Here is a 15866-nt window from a genome sequence, read left to right as displayed (position 1 = left end):
GAGAAAAACAATACAAATAAGACACACATGATAACATGTTTGGTAGAATACTGCTCTTTAAATCATTGGATACATGTGATTCCATTCCATTACCCTAAAGCCTAGGCTCATGGTTTATTGGGGGAAGTGAGATGCTGACAGTATGCAAAATTATCTGTGTGCCCAGACTGAGGTTTATTAGATTCCCCTAAAATCCTAGGCCCATTGTTTGGATGATTAGCCAGGACTTAGAACCGAAAAACACTTAATGCACCAGTAAAAGGAGACAATCATTTCCTTTTTCTTCACATTTAAATATATTATTCGAAGTAAATATTATAATAAATAGTCATTCCAGGGAATTCTTTTGGTGATCCAGTAGTTAGGACTCAACGCTTCCACAGCCATGACCCAGGTTCAATCCCTGGTCAGAGAACTAAGATCCCACAAGACTCTTGGCCAAAAAAAAAAAAAGAAGAAGATACCATTTTATTACTTTAAATTATTAGGGCTAATTTTCTGGCAGCTTCACTCAGTGATTATTCTAGGGCAAGAGGTACCCTATAGCTATGTAAACTTTTTTTTGAGGTGTAGTTGATATACAATATTATATTCAACTACTTTTAAACTTGAGAAGAATATCCTAGTCATAAACGCAAACGTCTTGCTCTCTTCTCACTTTATCCACATGCAATACAACAACATTTAAAAAATACTGCTAGGCACCTCCTACTTGGTGGGAATTGTGCCTGGTGGTGAGGATACAAAGGTGAACAGATAATTCACTCTGAGAAGCTTTAGGCAGTTCAGTTCAGTCACTCAGTCGTGTCCAACTCTTTGCAACCCCACGGAAAAGCTTAGTATCTAACAAAAAAAATCAGATTCATTGATTCAACTTATAGTTACTGGTAGCCTTTTATGTAGCAGGCAATTCTGTAGAAGGGCTTCCCAGGTGCTCAGTGAGTGGTAAAGGATCTGCCTGCCAATACAGGAGACGCAGGAGCTGTGGGTTCCATCTCTGAGTTGGGAAGATCCCCTGGAGAAGGAAATGGCACTCCACTCCAGTATTCTTGCCTGGGAAATTCCATGGACAGAGGAGCCTGGTGGGCTACAGTCCATGGGACCACAAAGAGCCGGACGTGACTAAGCAATTGAGCACGCACACATGAATGCAGTGGCAAGCAAAACAGAAAAAGTCCCTCCTTTGTGGAATTACATTCTTGTGGGAGGCAATAAAAATCATCTAGGAGTAATGCATGCTGTGAAGAAGAGGCAAGCCGGATAAGAGGACAGAGAGAGATAGATGAGCTACCCACCCGAGACAGGGTAATGCGGGAAGGGTACTTGAAACAGAGATCTGAATGAAGCGGAATGTTTGGGCCAGGAAAATTACAAGCAGAGGGCAAAGCCAGGTCAAAGGCCAGAAAGTGGCGTTATATCAGGGGAACTGGAAGGAAAGAGGCATGGCTGGAGGGGAGAGAGCCAAGACCTGAGTGCATGCGGGCAAGGGGATCATGGAGAGCCCATGGGTCATGTGAGTCAAGGCAAGGACTGTTATTCTAAGCGTGAAGGGAAGCCACTGAGGGCTAGAGCAGGGAAGTGATATCAAGTTGACTGATGTTGTTAAAGGATGTTGCAAAAAGACTGTGAGGAGGCAGGCATGGACCAGGGAGACTTAGGAAGTAATTTCAGTAGTTAATCAAGGGAGGACAGTGGCTTGGACCAGAACGGTAATGAAGAGGGAAGCATAAGAGGTCAGACTCTGAAAATTTTTCTGAGTGGAGTCTCTAAAAGACCATCTCTGCTTGGACTATAGCTGCTAAGATTACAAAAGGAAAAAAGTTAACATTGCCTCAACACTTATATTTGGGCAGGTTCATCTTATTTGGTGTTTAGAATGTTATAAGGACAGTACTTACTGTCACCTTAAAGATGGAAAATGGAGTCACAGAAAAGAAACTTGCCCAAGGCCAAAGAAACTGTAAACGGGGAAGCCAAGTCATGCATCTGGAGCTGTCTGACTTCGATGGATACAGTTTAGAGCTCTACTATGCTGTGGTATGTTACATTTCTTTTCATTATAACACGTCATCTCCACATGAATTTAAAGAACTGTGTATCTTACAACTGGGTTCATACCAGCTCCCTTCTGAAGTCATTAGTAGGTTGTCCTTAGTATGCTGTGACTCTACGCTTCATGTTCCTGATGGACTGAAATGCAATTACTGTCGGAAAGAAGACTGTTCAGTGGGGCACTCTTTTTTAAGTTGAAATTGAGCATTAATGTTGAAAAGTTGTCAACCCTGCATCAGTCAAGACTTCTGAGCAACCCTCTACTTGCCTTTTACAAAGTAGGGCTAGCAGAAGAAAAACATGCACAGGTTTAAGTCAGTGGGGAAAAAAAGAATTTTATGTAATCAAAAGATGTTGAAAACCTTAAGAGAAATTATATACATTTATAGTTGACTCAGAAGCCAAACAACACTATGAGCTGCGGAAGTTTAGGATCTTCGCTTTCCTTAGGGCACTGTTAAGACTGAAATGTCATTAAGTCACGTCAGAATATGAGACTGTATAGACAGAGACCTCATTACCCTAGTATTTATCTCAAGTCCCCTTGTTGCAGCTGAGCGAGGAAGCACAAGTCACCATGGCCTGAAATTCACTGTAGTTAATAATCAAAAACTCGGGACTTCCCTTGTAGCTCAGTCAGCAAAGAATCTACCTGCAATGCAGGATACCTGAGTTTGATTCCAGGGTCAGGAAGATCCCCTGGAGAAGGAAATGGCAACCCACTCCAGTATTCTTGCCTGGAGAATCCCATGGACAGAGGAGCCTGGCAGGCTACACACAGTCCATGCGATCACAAGAGTCGGACATGACTTGGCGACTAAACCACAATAATCAAAAAACCTGGTTTAAGCAGGAAACCATCAAAAACTATGTGGATATGGCAGGAGTAGGGTGGGGAGTAAATCAGGAGTTTGGAATGAACAGACACACACTAATATATATAAAATAGATAAATAACAAGGGTCTATTGTATAGCCCAGGGAACTATATTCAATATCTTGTAATAATGACCTATAATGGAAAAGAATTTGAAAAAGAATAGGTATATACATAACTGAATCACTTTGCTATGCAACTGAAACTAACAAAACATGGGTAATCAACTATATTTCAAGTAAAACCAATAAATAAAAATTACATGAATATGCACACACCACAAATATACAACTGTCCATACATTCACTTGCCCACGTACTGACGCCGGCCAAGGCTGTAACGTGTGCTCCATGAGTCCACCACGTGTCCTCCTAGACACACCACATGTACTGTGGGTCATCTCATTCCCAGTTTGTGTCTTTACATTGAAAGGAAATCTTAAAAACACTTTTGAAGCAGTTTCAGTACCGAAGCCTTCTAAGTGTTTCATCAGGTTCTGTACATCTTTACACTTGTCATAAACACTATTAAATGGACTGCAATTTTTTTTTTCTTTTTTCTTTTTATTTTTTTTTGGACTGCAATTTTTGACAACTTGTCTCTTTGGAATCTTTCCAAAGCACTCAGCTGAGTTCCCTTAGAAATGACAACCATCTTCTGGCATTCGCAGACCACCAGTTCCTGTACTGATTTTAAATCACACAGTCACAGTGAAGAAAACACAACTGGCATAAACTCACTTGGGAACAAACAGAGCTGGCATCTGACAAGTGGACAAAGAAATAGATGAAAGAAGGGAGCGAGCAGCCCTGAGAGGCCACTGATGGGAAGGGTTTCCAGGGACCCCCACTTCCATCACTGTTTTTCAGAGAATGAGTCTATCAGTTAAGAGAGCAAGTTGATTAAGTCGAGGTTGGTTAAGAAAGCTGCTGCTATATTCACAAACTGAGTGGTTATAAAATTAGCCCTCACCTCAACCAAATGTCTTTTCCCACTTGACACTGGCATCTATCCAGACCGAAGTGGACTGGTCCCTTGATATTACTAATAGCAAACACTAACAGAGAACTTATGTTCTTGACCAGGGCGTTGATGAGTCCTAAGTGAGTTCACATGTTCATGCATCAGGCAGGTGCTATTATTAACCCACAGAGACGCAAAGAAAGTTAAATGAATTGTCCAAAGCCCCACAGCTGGTGTACATCACAGAGTTGTATTCAAATCAAAGGTGTCTACTCCAAAGTTGTCCCCTTACTTACCACACTATGTTCCCTCTCAGTATGATTATCAAGTGTTGTAAATACTCACAAATACCACTACAAAGTGAGGGTGTAAAATATGGAAACTTTCATGAAGTCAACAGAAACGATTTTGGAGAATAACTGGAATCACAGTCAAAGTTAATGAACAATGAACACTGGCAGAATGAGCTAACAGTTGCAGAGAGGCTGAGAAAACTAATAATACGGACCTTTGTGCTGCAAATGATCTTAGCAATCACACAGAATATATTAATCACCTACTACGTGCTTCAGTTGACTTTGTTGGCAAAGTAATGTCTCTGCTTTTTAATGTGCTGTCTAGGTTTGTCATAGCCTTTCTTCCAAGGAGCAAGTGCCTTTTAATTCTATGGCTGCAATCACCATCTGCAGTGATTTTGGAGCCCAAGATAATAAAGTCTATCACGGTTTCCATTGTTTCCCCATCTATTCATTACAGGAACTTTCTCTTTTGTTCATTACGGGAGCTTTGTCTTTTCATTCTGGTTTAGCCATTAGAAATGGATTTTGTTCCTTATAAGCATTAGCACATAGTTATGATTATAACCTAAATTTCGTGATTACTAACTAAACAAGGATAATTTTTAGATCCAGTTTTGGAGTTAAAAGACCCAACCTCTTTTACTTTGTTCACTATGTGATTTGACCTCCCTTTTGGCTTAATTCTTGGTGATCCCAGTTTTCTGCCATCACTCACTAGGCAGGGTGTGTGGTCATGAGGAGGAGTAATGGGAATAGCCAAAGACTACAGCCACCCAGGTGGCGCAGTGGTGAAGAATCTGTCTGCAATGAGGGAGACCCAGGTTCGATCCCTGGGTTGGGAAGATCCCCTGGAGCAAGAAATGGCAACCCACTCCAGTATCCTTGCCTGGAGAATCCCATGGACAGAGGAGCCTGGTGGGCTATAGTCTATGGGGTTGCAAAGAGTTGGACACAACTGAGTGACTAACACACATACGCACAAGCCACCCAGCAAAAAGTACTTGCACAAAAAGTGAGACTAGGCTAATGAAAAGCAACCAGGATGCAGAATTGGCAAAAATTTAAAACTAAAGGGCCACAGAATATTCTGGAAGTAGGAGACACAGGCCAAAGCAGACGGTATAAAAAGAGAAAGGCTTATCAGCTGGGATAAAGGTGACTGAAAATAGCCTGAGGGATTTGGTAGGAGAAGAAATATAAGAAACTATAACAAATTAAGCATGATTGTACTTAAGAATATGGGTGTGGCCTTGTAAAAATCTAAACGAATTCTTTGAGGTTGATTTTTATTTGTCTTTGGTTTTCACATCCCTGCATTAATGGGCTTCTCAGGTGGCGCGAGTGGTAAAGAACCTGCCTGCCAATGCAGGAGAGGTATGCCTGTGTTGAGAAGATTCCCTGGAGGAGGAAATGGCAACCCACTCCAATTCTCCACCTGCCAGAATCCCATGGACAGAGGAGCCTGGCGGGCTACAGTCCACAGGGTCGCAGGGTCGGACACAACCAAAGCGACTTAGCATGCACACAGAACAGAAACTACTTGTTGAATTTGGTGGCTGTTTTAATCCCCATGCTTCTTTTTTTTTTTTTTTTAATCCCCATGCTTCTAATTTAATTTTCTGATAGGAAACATTCATTTGGCTAAAAAACAAATCCATCTAAAAAGGTATGGCAAGTTTAGAAGATGTTACCTTTGGGAGAAACTGGGTAAAAAGATACATGAGGATGACCTATGGGGGTAGGGGGTGTGAATGGGAGGCAGGCTCACGAGGGAAGGTATATATGTATACTTACGGCTGAATCACGTTATTGTACGCAGAAGCTAACACAACATAGTAAGGAACTATCCTCCAATTAAAAAAAAAGGCACATGGCATCTTTAACATTTTTTATAACTGGATGTAAAATGACAGTTATCTTAAAATTAAAACATTAATTTTTGTTTTTAAGGATGGCAAGGCAAGTGTTATTCCCACCCTTTTATTTCCATCTGCTAAGGTCTCAATGACCATGTGATCATGGCCACCTTCTTCAATCATACATAGATAAACCACTGTTATTAGTTTCTCTATGCAAGCTAATACAAACGCATATTATTTCTCCCTTACCCCCTTTACCATGGTAGCTTATTTGGTTCTGAGTCTTGCTTTTCTCCATGTAACAATGTAATGGAAATTTTTTTTTTATTAGTTGGAGGCTAATTACTTTACAATATTGTAGTGGTTTTGTCATACATTGACATGAATCAGCCATGGATTTACATGTGTTCCCCATCCCGATCCCCCCCCCCCCCACCTCCCTCTCTACTCGACCCCTCTGGGTCTTCCCAGTGCACCAGGCCCGAGCACTTGTCTCATGCATCCAACCTGGGCTGGTGATCTGTTTAAAAATATGGAACGCTTCACGAATTTGCGTGTCATCCTTGCGCAGGGGCCATGCTAATCTTCTCTGTATCGTTCCAATTTTTGTATATGTGCTGCCGAAGCGAGCACTGTAATGGAAATTTTAAAGAGAGTATTCTATGTGTTGAGAGCTTTTGTTTGAGGTATTCTTAGGTAAATCATATTTATTTAGCCAGTCCTCTACTGATGGACATTTGTATTGTTTCCAACCTTTTGTTATTAAAAGCCATTATTAATACTTTAGATATTATATTTGTGTCATTTTGATAACTAATGCCTAAGTCCCTCCACAGAGACTGAATCATTTTACATTCCCACCAGAGATGTACGGGAACCTGTTGTCCCAAAGTCTCGACAGTACAATGTGTTATCAAACATCTGGGTTTCTACCAGTCCAGTAGATTTTAATTTTTATTCCATTCATGAGGTTGAGTATATTTCCATTTGTCCATTATAATGAAGAATAACAATGCTATCAGAAAATGTCTGATAAGAAAGCTGAATTTGATCATTTTACTGGAAAGAGGTCCTTCCACAGTTCTGAATCCTATTTTTAAAATGGCTAGGATTTCCTTGGTGGCTCAGCGGTACAGAATCTGCCTGCCAATGAAGGAGACTCGGGTTTGATCCCTGACCTGGGAAGATTCCACCTGCCGTGGAGCAACTAAGCCCGTGGGCCACAACTACAGAGCCCGTGCTCTGGAGCCCGAGAGCGCCATTGAGCCCACGTGCTGCAAATTACTGAAGTCAGCACGCCCTAGAACCTATGCTCCTCAACAAAAGAAGCCGCTGCAAGGAGAAGCCCGCACACTGCAATGAGAAGTCGCTCCTGCTCGACTCAACCAGAGAAAAGCCAGGGCAGCAACAAACACCCAGCACAGCCAAAAGGAAATAAGTAAAATTAAACGCAATGGCCAGTGGGGATCATTTCATCATGTACAGAGATTGCTATGCTGCAAACCAGGAACTGAGGAACTGTTGTAAGTCAATTATACTTCAAAACAAACATCAGATCTGAAGTTCCCAGAGGTGGGGGTGGGGAGAGGATAACATGAAGGTAGCCAAAAGGGAAGCCTGGCGTGCTGCAGTCGGTGGGGTCGAGAAGAGTCGGACAGGACTGAGCGGCTGAACAACAAGCCAAAGGCGCACACTTCAGCTGGAAGAGAAGGACGTGCTAGGGACGTAAAGTACAACACGCGTAACGTAATGAACACGGCTGTATGTTAAGAGAGTAAAGCTTAACGGTTTTCATCACATGCAAAAAAATATTTTTTCTTTCCTTTCGTATCTGTACGAGATGACAGGTAGTCACTAAAATTGTTGTGATGATCATTTCATGATGTACATAAGTTAAATCATGATACTCTACACCTTAAGTTTATACATCACTATATGTTAACTGTATCTCAATAAAACTGGAAGATAAGTAAAACTGTAAAATGCAGTGACTTTTATTTAAAGTGTTCAGTGATGCTTAAAAACATCAGAAGATCAGATTGACTGAACAATGACCTCACGTCAAAGCGTCGTTGTTCGGTTCCTAAATCGTGTCCGACTCTGCGACCCCATGGACTGCAGCACGCCAGGCTTCCCTGTCCTTCACTATCTCCTGGAATTTGCTCAAACTCATCTTCATTGAGTCTGTGATGCTATCAACCATCTCATCCTCTGTCGTCCCCTTCTTCTGCTCTCAATCTTTCCCAGCATCAGGGTCTTTTCCAACAAGCTGGCTCTGCCTCAAGTGGCCAAAGTATTGGGTGCTCACCCTAAATATGTCCAAATCACTGACCCACCACCAAGGGCCTATCAAGCCTTCCCTAGAGGGCTCAGCCCTACCCTGGAGGGAAGAAAACCAAGACTCACAGATGAACACCCAAGAAATAGTAAATTCAAAATTTACTTCATGGATCTTACATGACCAACATAATAAATTAGCAAATCATATCGTTTGTTAGAAGGTAATAGGTGCTATGTTAAACAAGACTGGATTGAGGCCAGGGGATCAGGAGCTCCGTGGGCCATCAGAACAGGCCTCACAGAGATAATATTCGAACAAAGAAGGAGATAAGGGAGAAAGTCGGTGACAATCTGGAGGTAGAGCATTCTGGTAGACAACGGCCAGTGCAAAGGCCAGAAGGAAGATATATGCCTAACATGCTCAAGACCCAGGCAGGAGGCCAAGGAGGCTGGAGGAAAGTGGAGGGAATGAGGGGAAGGAAGAATTGGAGGCTTCTTTGAGGGCAGAGATGAGTTAGACAGTGAAGTTGCTGTGCAGGCTCAGTCGTGACCGACTCTGTGCGACCCCACAGACTGCAGCCTGCCAGGCTCCTCTGTCCATGAGATTTCCCAGACAAGAATACTGGAGTGGGCTGCCATTTCCTTCTCCACGGGATCTGCCCATCCCAGGGATTAACCCATGTCTCCTGCGTCTCCTGTGTTGGCAGGTGGATTCTTTACCACTGATCCACCTGGGGAGCCCTCAGAAACCCCTGCAAAGACTCAAACGCTGCCTCTGATCACCTACCCGATTCATACCAAATACTATCTGCCCTGGCTCCCCTAATAGCTCAGTTGGTAAAGAATCCACCTGCAATCCAGGAGACACTGGTTCGATTCCTGGGTCAGGAAGATCCACTGGAGAAGGTATCCCTTCTACCCACTCTGTATTCTAGGGCTTCCCTTGTGACTCAGCTGGTAAAGAATCTGCCTGCAGTGCAGGAGACCTGGATTCGATCCCTGGGTTGGGAAGATCCCCTGGAAAAGGGAAAGGCTACCCACTCCAGTATTCTGGCCTGGAGAATTCCATGGACTGTATAGTCCGTGGGGTCACAAAGAGTCAGATACAACTGAGCGACTTTCACTGTCACTATCTGCCCCTGACCGTCAAACTGGTGACAAACAAGGCTACTACTTTCTCAATAAAAAGCATTACAGGGAGGGAACTCTTTCTTTTTACACCAGTCTAAGAGGATCCATCCCACTTCAGAATCAAGAGAAGCGAGACGACGAGGACAGAGACTATCGAGGAGAAACCAAGCCGAGGTTTCTGCAGGGGCGGCAGGCCTGAAGGAAAGTCATCTTGCACGGGCAAAACCACCGCTACTCCAGACTGGCTTCTGTGCATCCTTCTGTGCTTGCATCCTTGCACCTTTAAACTCTAGCCCCAGCTTGCTCCACCTTCATTTCCCCTTTGCCGCCTACTAAAAAGACTATGTAGAGCATTGCTCTCCAGGCAGAACGGCTGCAAGAGGAAGAGGCCCTGCAATTTCTGTAATCTCTACAATCCCTACAATAATTAAGAAGTAACCTTAGTTAGTTAGTTAAGTCGCTCAGTTGTGTCCAACTCTTTGCAACCCCATGGACTGTAGCCCACCAGGCTCTTCCATCCATGGGATTCTCCAGGCAAGAGTACTGGAGTGGGTTGCCATTTTCTCCTCCAGGGGATCTTCCCGACCCAGGGAACGAACCCAGGTCTCCCGCATTGCAGGCAGACACTTTAACCTCTGAGCCACCAGGGAAGCCCAAAGCAGTAACCTTAGGTTTCACCAACTTTCTAATCCCCTCACCAATCAATATAGATCCAGAGGGGTAAGACAGGATGGATACACCACTAGGATAAGGATGGATCTTTCTGACGTTTAAGGAATACCATTACCATGAGAAAGGCACAGAGCTGGGAGCCACAGGAAATCCAGACATGTGTTCTGGACACTGACAAAGTGACTCTCAATAAAGGTAGAGGCCAAACTTCAGTGGTTCAGACTGTGACTTCTAATGTATGGGGCATAAGTCAATCCCTGGTGAGGCAGTTAAGATCCTAGCAGTGTGCCCCCACCCCCCAAAAAAGGTAGAGGCAAAAACGTCTGAAAAATGAAACCATATGGCGACAACATCTGAGATGTCACCAATCACTGACTATCTGAAGAGTAAGTACCCAGAGGGATCTTGGGCAGCTCCATACAAAAGAACTTAGAGAGGCTCTCAAAGACCCGAGGGTAGCACGGTGGTGCTTCTCATAGGGATTAATCTGGGTGTGAGTTCTGCTTCCAATTTCCCCGCTGTGACATCAGTGTCACAATGATGATATTTCAACATCTGCTTAAACTTAGTTTCCTTGCAAGAAAGAGGAGCCAGACAGCCGCTTTTCGAGGATGTTGGAAAGTGGAAGTGAAATCCAGGAGCTGCTTTAGCATAGGGCTTCCCAGGTAGCTCAGATGGCAAAGAATCTGCCTGCAATGTGGGAGATGCGGGTTCCATCCCTGGGTCAAGAATACTGAATACTGGCAACCCACTCCAGTATTCTTGCCTGGAGAATCCCGTGGACAGAGGAGCCAGGAGGGCTACAGTCCGTGGGGTGGCAAAGAGTCAGACGCGACTGGGCGACTAGATTTACCTCTTACACACTCAGCAAGTGCCGTCCGTCAGGACCCACTCTGGTCTCAATACCGCCCAAGAGGCGTCTGCCCGGCACCCAGTCCGTAAGTTCTCCCGTCTATCCTGAGCCTCTCGGGATGCCACTCTGTTCAGTGTCGGGGTAAAATCGGAACTGCTCAGCTCCCACGCCCTGTCTCCCAGTCCATCCCAGGACCACCGGGGGCACCCTCTTCTACACGTGGGTACCCCATCTTTCGGCTGGACGCGCAGTAGGTCTGGACACCTCCCTTCCGCATCAGCAGCGCTCCCCGCGCGGGGCCCCGCGTCCCGCCTCCCTCTGCCGGCTCCTCACCTGATGTAGGGGAGAAAGGGGTTGACGTGCCCGGAGAGCACGGCGACCACGTAGGAGATGATGAAGGCGGCGGACGACCAGGTCACCAGCAGGAAGGGGACGAAGGCCATCCCCCGGAGAAAGCACAGCATCGCGCCGCCACCGCCGGGAGGGCGCTGCGCTCTGCGGGGCCGGGCCGCGGGGCGGGTCGCTGGGCTGCTCCGCGCTGCCGGGAGGCTGGGCGGCGCACGTGCGGCGAACAGCCGCGGGCGGCCGGGCAGGCCCGGCTCCGGAGCGAGGGGAGGCGCGGAGAGCGGAGCGAGGCGGCTGGCGGCTAGGCAGCGGCCGGGGGTGGGTGGGGCGCGGGCGGCCCGGGCTTGTTGCGAAACCAGTGAAGTCACAAAGCGGCGGCCCTCGCTGACTTGCCTGGAGCGCGGCGACCTCCCCGCGGACGCGACGCCGGGGCTGCGGGGGACCCGGCTCCTTTCGCTTTTGGTTCGGCCTCCCGGCGCGGGACGCGGCGGGGATGCCCGCCCGGACGGTCCCAGTCTCCCCGCGCCGTCCTGCCCCTTGCGCAACTCCGGAGAAACGATCAACTCCTCCCCGCCCCTCCTCCTCCCCTCGGGGTTTCCGGGGTACCGGGCCTCGAACCCCGACGGCTTCCTCTGCGTGGTCCCGCCGCCCGCGCGTGGCCAGGGAGAGCGTGACCGCCGCGTGGTGACATCTGCCGCGTCCCGCCCGGCTGCACGGCTCCGGGCAGAACTGTCGGGGGACGTGCTCCCGGCCCTGGGACGCGGATGCGGCACCCACCTGGGCGGTGTCCACCTGGAAACCGGGGCGTGTGGAGGCCGGGGGCTGCGGGGGTGAGGGTGCGGGGCCGGGCTGAGCCCTGGCCGAGCCTGTGCGGCCCACAGTTCCTCCCTTGTCCCTCCCACCCCCGGGCGGACTTCACTTTCCTAGAAATTAAGTTTCTGTTTCTCTCACGGATCAGGGTTAGCCCGGGCTTGGATCCCTGTCGTAAGACTGGTAATAGTGACTTGGTACATTTCAAACCCTGCGAAAGGGATTCGTGCTCTGGAGGCGCTTGCAAGCACGGAGATTTTGAAATACAGTTTAGGAGCTCTGAGCTCAAGGAATGTGACGTCACCGGGTCACTGGTAGCCAAACGTGGGTTCCTTTTAAGCCACATGAACATTTCTTGGGTGTCACACCTTGCTAGGGGATAGGATACGAAGATTTAAATAGTTTCATAGGGTTTAGGCAACTGACATATCAAAATAAAATACATTGTATGGAATATCAAGCAAACATGATAATCTTTTTTAAAAAATAAATAAGAGATATGCATAGAGTTGAGAGGCAGGTGCTGCTGCTCAGATGAAGAACTAAGGACCTTTTCCTGACTGATATTACAGTTTTTTAAAGTAAACGATTGCTCTTCAGGCAAAGAAAGGGGAGACTAGCATTTGTAATTCAAGGAGACAGCAGGAGAAAATGCACAGATTGCGAACTACCTGGTTTTCTGGAACTGGAAAGGCATGCAAGAGGAACTCCGTGGTAATCCAGTGGTTAGGACTACACTCTTCCGCTGCAGAAGTCACTGGGTTCAGTCCCTGCTGGAGGGACTGAGATTTCACATGCAGTGTGTGTGTTTAGCGTTCAGTCATCTCCCAGTCTTTTCAACCCTTTGGACTGTAGCCCGCCAGGCTCCTCTGTCCATGGAATTTTCCAGGCAAAAATTACTGGAAGAGGTTGTCATATCCTCTTCCTGGGATCTTCCCTAGGGATCGAACCTACCTCTCCTGCATTGGCAGGTGATTCTTTACCACTGTGCCACCTGGGAAGCAGAACTACCAAATGAATAAACGAACCATTAAAATGCAGACAGACAAGAAAACACGCTCCTGTAAGGTGGGCAATGGAGGGGTGAGCAAAGAGGCTGCAGCACCTGAGCCCTGCTAAGAATCTTACTTATGTGGTTTTGGTTTGGTAGTGAGGGCAGTAGGAACACGGACAGACTTGTGTTTCAGGAGATTGTTGAGGCTGTGGGAGCAGTGACCACAAACCCAATAGAGCAGAAGCTTTTAATTGCACTTCTTTTTAAGAAAATGCTACAAAAGCCACCATCCTTAGTGATCGGTTGTAGGTCTCTCCTTAGGTTTCTCTGCTCTGAAAACCCACTCCCTTCCCTGGCCTCCCTTCCCTGTCTCCTCCTGTTTCTCTCCTCCTTTGCGAACATGAGTACTGCGCTTGTCTGTCGCTCAGTTACGTCCGACTCTTCTCAACCCCATGGACCACAGCCCACCAGGCTTCTTTGTCCGTGGGGCTTCTCCAGGCAAGAATACTGGAGTGGGTCGTCATGCCCTCCTCCAAGGGATCTTTCCAACCCAGGGGCCGAACCCAGGTCTCCCACATTGCAGATCCTTTACCAGATCCTGGTCTGAGTCATCAGGGAAGGCCACTCTACAACTGATCTGTTTTAAAAAACCCTCCCCGAGGCAGGGGAATTAGGATATCAAATGGAATTCACTTGACCATTTTATCCCTCTGTTCCTTAAGTCACTTAAACAATCCAATTGGTTAATCACTTTTTGTTTGTTTGTTTTTATTAAACTTTTTACTTTGGAGTAGAGCTGAATACCAGTGTTGTGATGGTTTCAGGCGGACAGCAGAGGGACTCAGCCGTATATATGCATGTATCCATTCTCCCACAAACTCCCCTCCCATCCAGGCTGCCACGTAACATTGAGCAGAGTTCCCTGTGCTACACAGTAGGTCCTTGTTGGTTATTCATTTTAAATATAGCAGTGTGTACATGTCCATCCCAGACTGCCTCACCATCCCTTTCGCCCGGCTAACCACTTTTAACCCAAACATATAAGAGTTGTCTGACTATAAAGTAGTAAGAATTTAGTTGTTTAACATAAGTATGTACACACGTATATATTTAAAATGGATTCATAAGTGTAACTAACTATACACGCATACATATGGTGTCTACGAGTCCTAAGGAGCCCAAGGCTGCCTTCCCTTCCTAAAGTTTTTGATGCCATAAGTCTTATGACACCCACTCCTTAGAATAGTAAAGTTTATATGGTATGAAATGCAAAAATACTGAAAAACATCCTTACTGGTGAAGGAAACCAGAATATGTCACCCCCAAATATGTCTCTTTAACATATTGGTTTGAGCTGAATCCAATTAAGAAGGAGCAAAAGCAGAAAAAAGTTCTCTCTACCCTCTTCCTTTCTGTCTAAAGCTCTTCTCTTCTGCTCTCAGTTGTGTCCGACTCTTTGTGACCCCATGGACTGTAGCCGGCCAGGCTCCTCTGTCCATGGGATTTTTCAGGCAAGAATACTGGAGTGGGCTGCCATTTCCTACTCTAGGGGATCTTCCTGACCCAGGGATCAAACCTGCATCTGTTGCATCTCCTGCATTGGCAGGCAGATTCTTTATCACTGTGCCACCTGGGAAGCCCCTTTCTATCTAAAGGCGGAATATAAATTTCCTTTGTTGAAGAGAGTTCTAGATTCTTAGCCCAGAGATGACATCAGAAGAATCTGCAAACAAGCTCCACTCACTTCCCCCAAAATATTACATTCCCAGTTTCCTGCCCTTGGAAGCCTACAAACATTTTCCTTTGTCCTGTCATTTCTGTACAAACTTATTGTTTCTTTGTTAAGATGCTGTATACACCCAAGTTCTAGCTCGCCCTTTGTTACTCATACTTGAGTTTCTCCCATGCATTTATGAGCTGTATATATTAATAAACTTCTTATTATTTACCTTTAAGATGCGTAATAAATGTTTTGCTTCTCCCCTGGATTTGATTCTGACTTTCTGTCAAAGGAAGTTATTCTGTCTCAAAGTAAGGATCTCAGTGGGCTGTCCTTTTGAAGATGAAGTCATTCTTCCTTGATGACCATCATTTACTGACAGGTAGTGTTGTTCTGATCCAAACAAACCTCACACCAAAGCTCAAGTGTCATCCTCTTTTTATGGGTGAGGAAACTGAAATTCAAGGCCATTAAGTTATTGAATTGAAGTGCAGAATTTGAATTCAGGTTTATCTGACTCAAAAAACTGTAACCCTAACAATTGTGAGGAACTGCCTCACCATTCTAATTCCCCAAACTCCAGAATTACTGAAGGAAATCCTTAAAATATATACAGTTATCTTATTTTTAAACTTTTGTATGGATATACTTATGCATTCTGAAAAATTTACACAATGTATAATAACAACATAAACAATTGAGAAGCATTCATAATTGCCTGGCAATATGTCAACTTTCTCAATTTCCTAGCTTCTATTCTGTTCTTTTACATAGGAATAGTTAAAATCAAATTGTAGTTACAAGTGTGTAGTTTGATTATTTTTATGTATGAAACATCTGTTCCATGTTGTCACACTCTTTGAGTTACCACTTTTACTAGGTATTTATCCACTGAATTAATGAGCTATAATTTATTTCATGCCCCAAATTGTTAAACACTGGAGGCAGTGAAATAAATTATGCACATCCAGATAGCATTTAAATGACGTTTAAATGACATTCTACAAACATT

At 45.5% G+C, this 15866-nt stretch overlaps 1 protein-coding gene, 1 long non-coding RNA gene and 1 other non-coding gene across 3 annotated transcripts in view; 1 reads left to right on the top strand and 2 right to left on the bottom strand.

The window, feature by feature from the left end:
• Positions 1-12225, bottom strand: part of DRAM1 (DNA damage regulated autophagy modulator 1) — a 33717-nt gene extending 21492 nt beyond the window's left edge. The window contains exon 1 of the mRNA XM_065937837.1: positions 11319-12225. Within this exon, the coding sequence (XP_065793909.1) occupies positions 11319-11449 (131 nt within the window). The 5' untranslated portion in view covers positions 11450-12225. The remainder of the gene's footprint in view (positions 1-11318) is intronic.
• On the top strand, positions 1859-8032 carry LOC136169783 (uncharacterized). Its single transcript, XR_010663436.1, has 2 exons — positions 1859-2037; positions 7159-8032. It is a non-coding gene; the product is annotated as an uncharacterized lncRNA (long non-coding RNA).
• Positions 6576-6682, bottom strand: LOC136156613 (U6 spliceosomal RNA). The gene has a single exon (XR_010661107.1). It is a non-coding gene; the product is annotated as a U6 spliceosomal RNA (small nuclear RNA).
• Positions 12226-15866: the final 3641 nt, after the last annotated feature.

Source organism: Muntiacus reevesi, chromosome 1 (genome assembly GCF_963930625.1).
Source record: "Muntiacus reevesi chromosome 1, mMunRee1.1, whole genome shotgun sequence".
NCBI lineage: Eukaryota > Metazoa > Chordata > Mammalia > Artiodactyla > Cervidae > Muntiacus > Muntiacus reevesi.
This window is presented reverse-complemented; position numbering and strand designations above follow the sequence as displayed.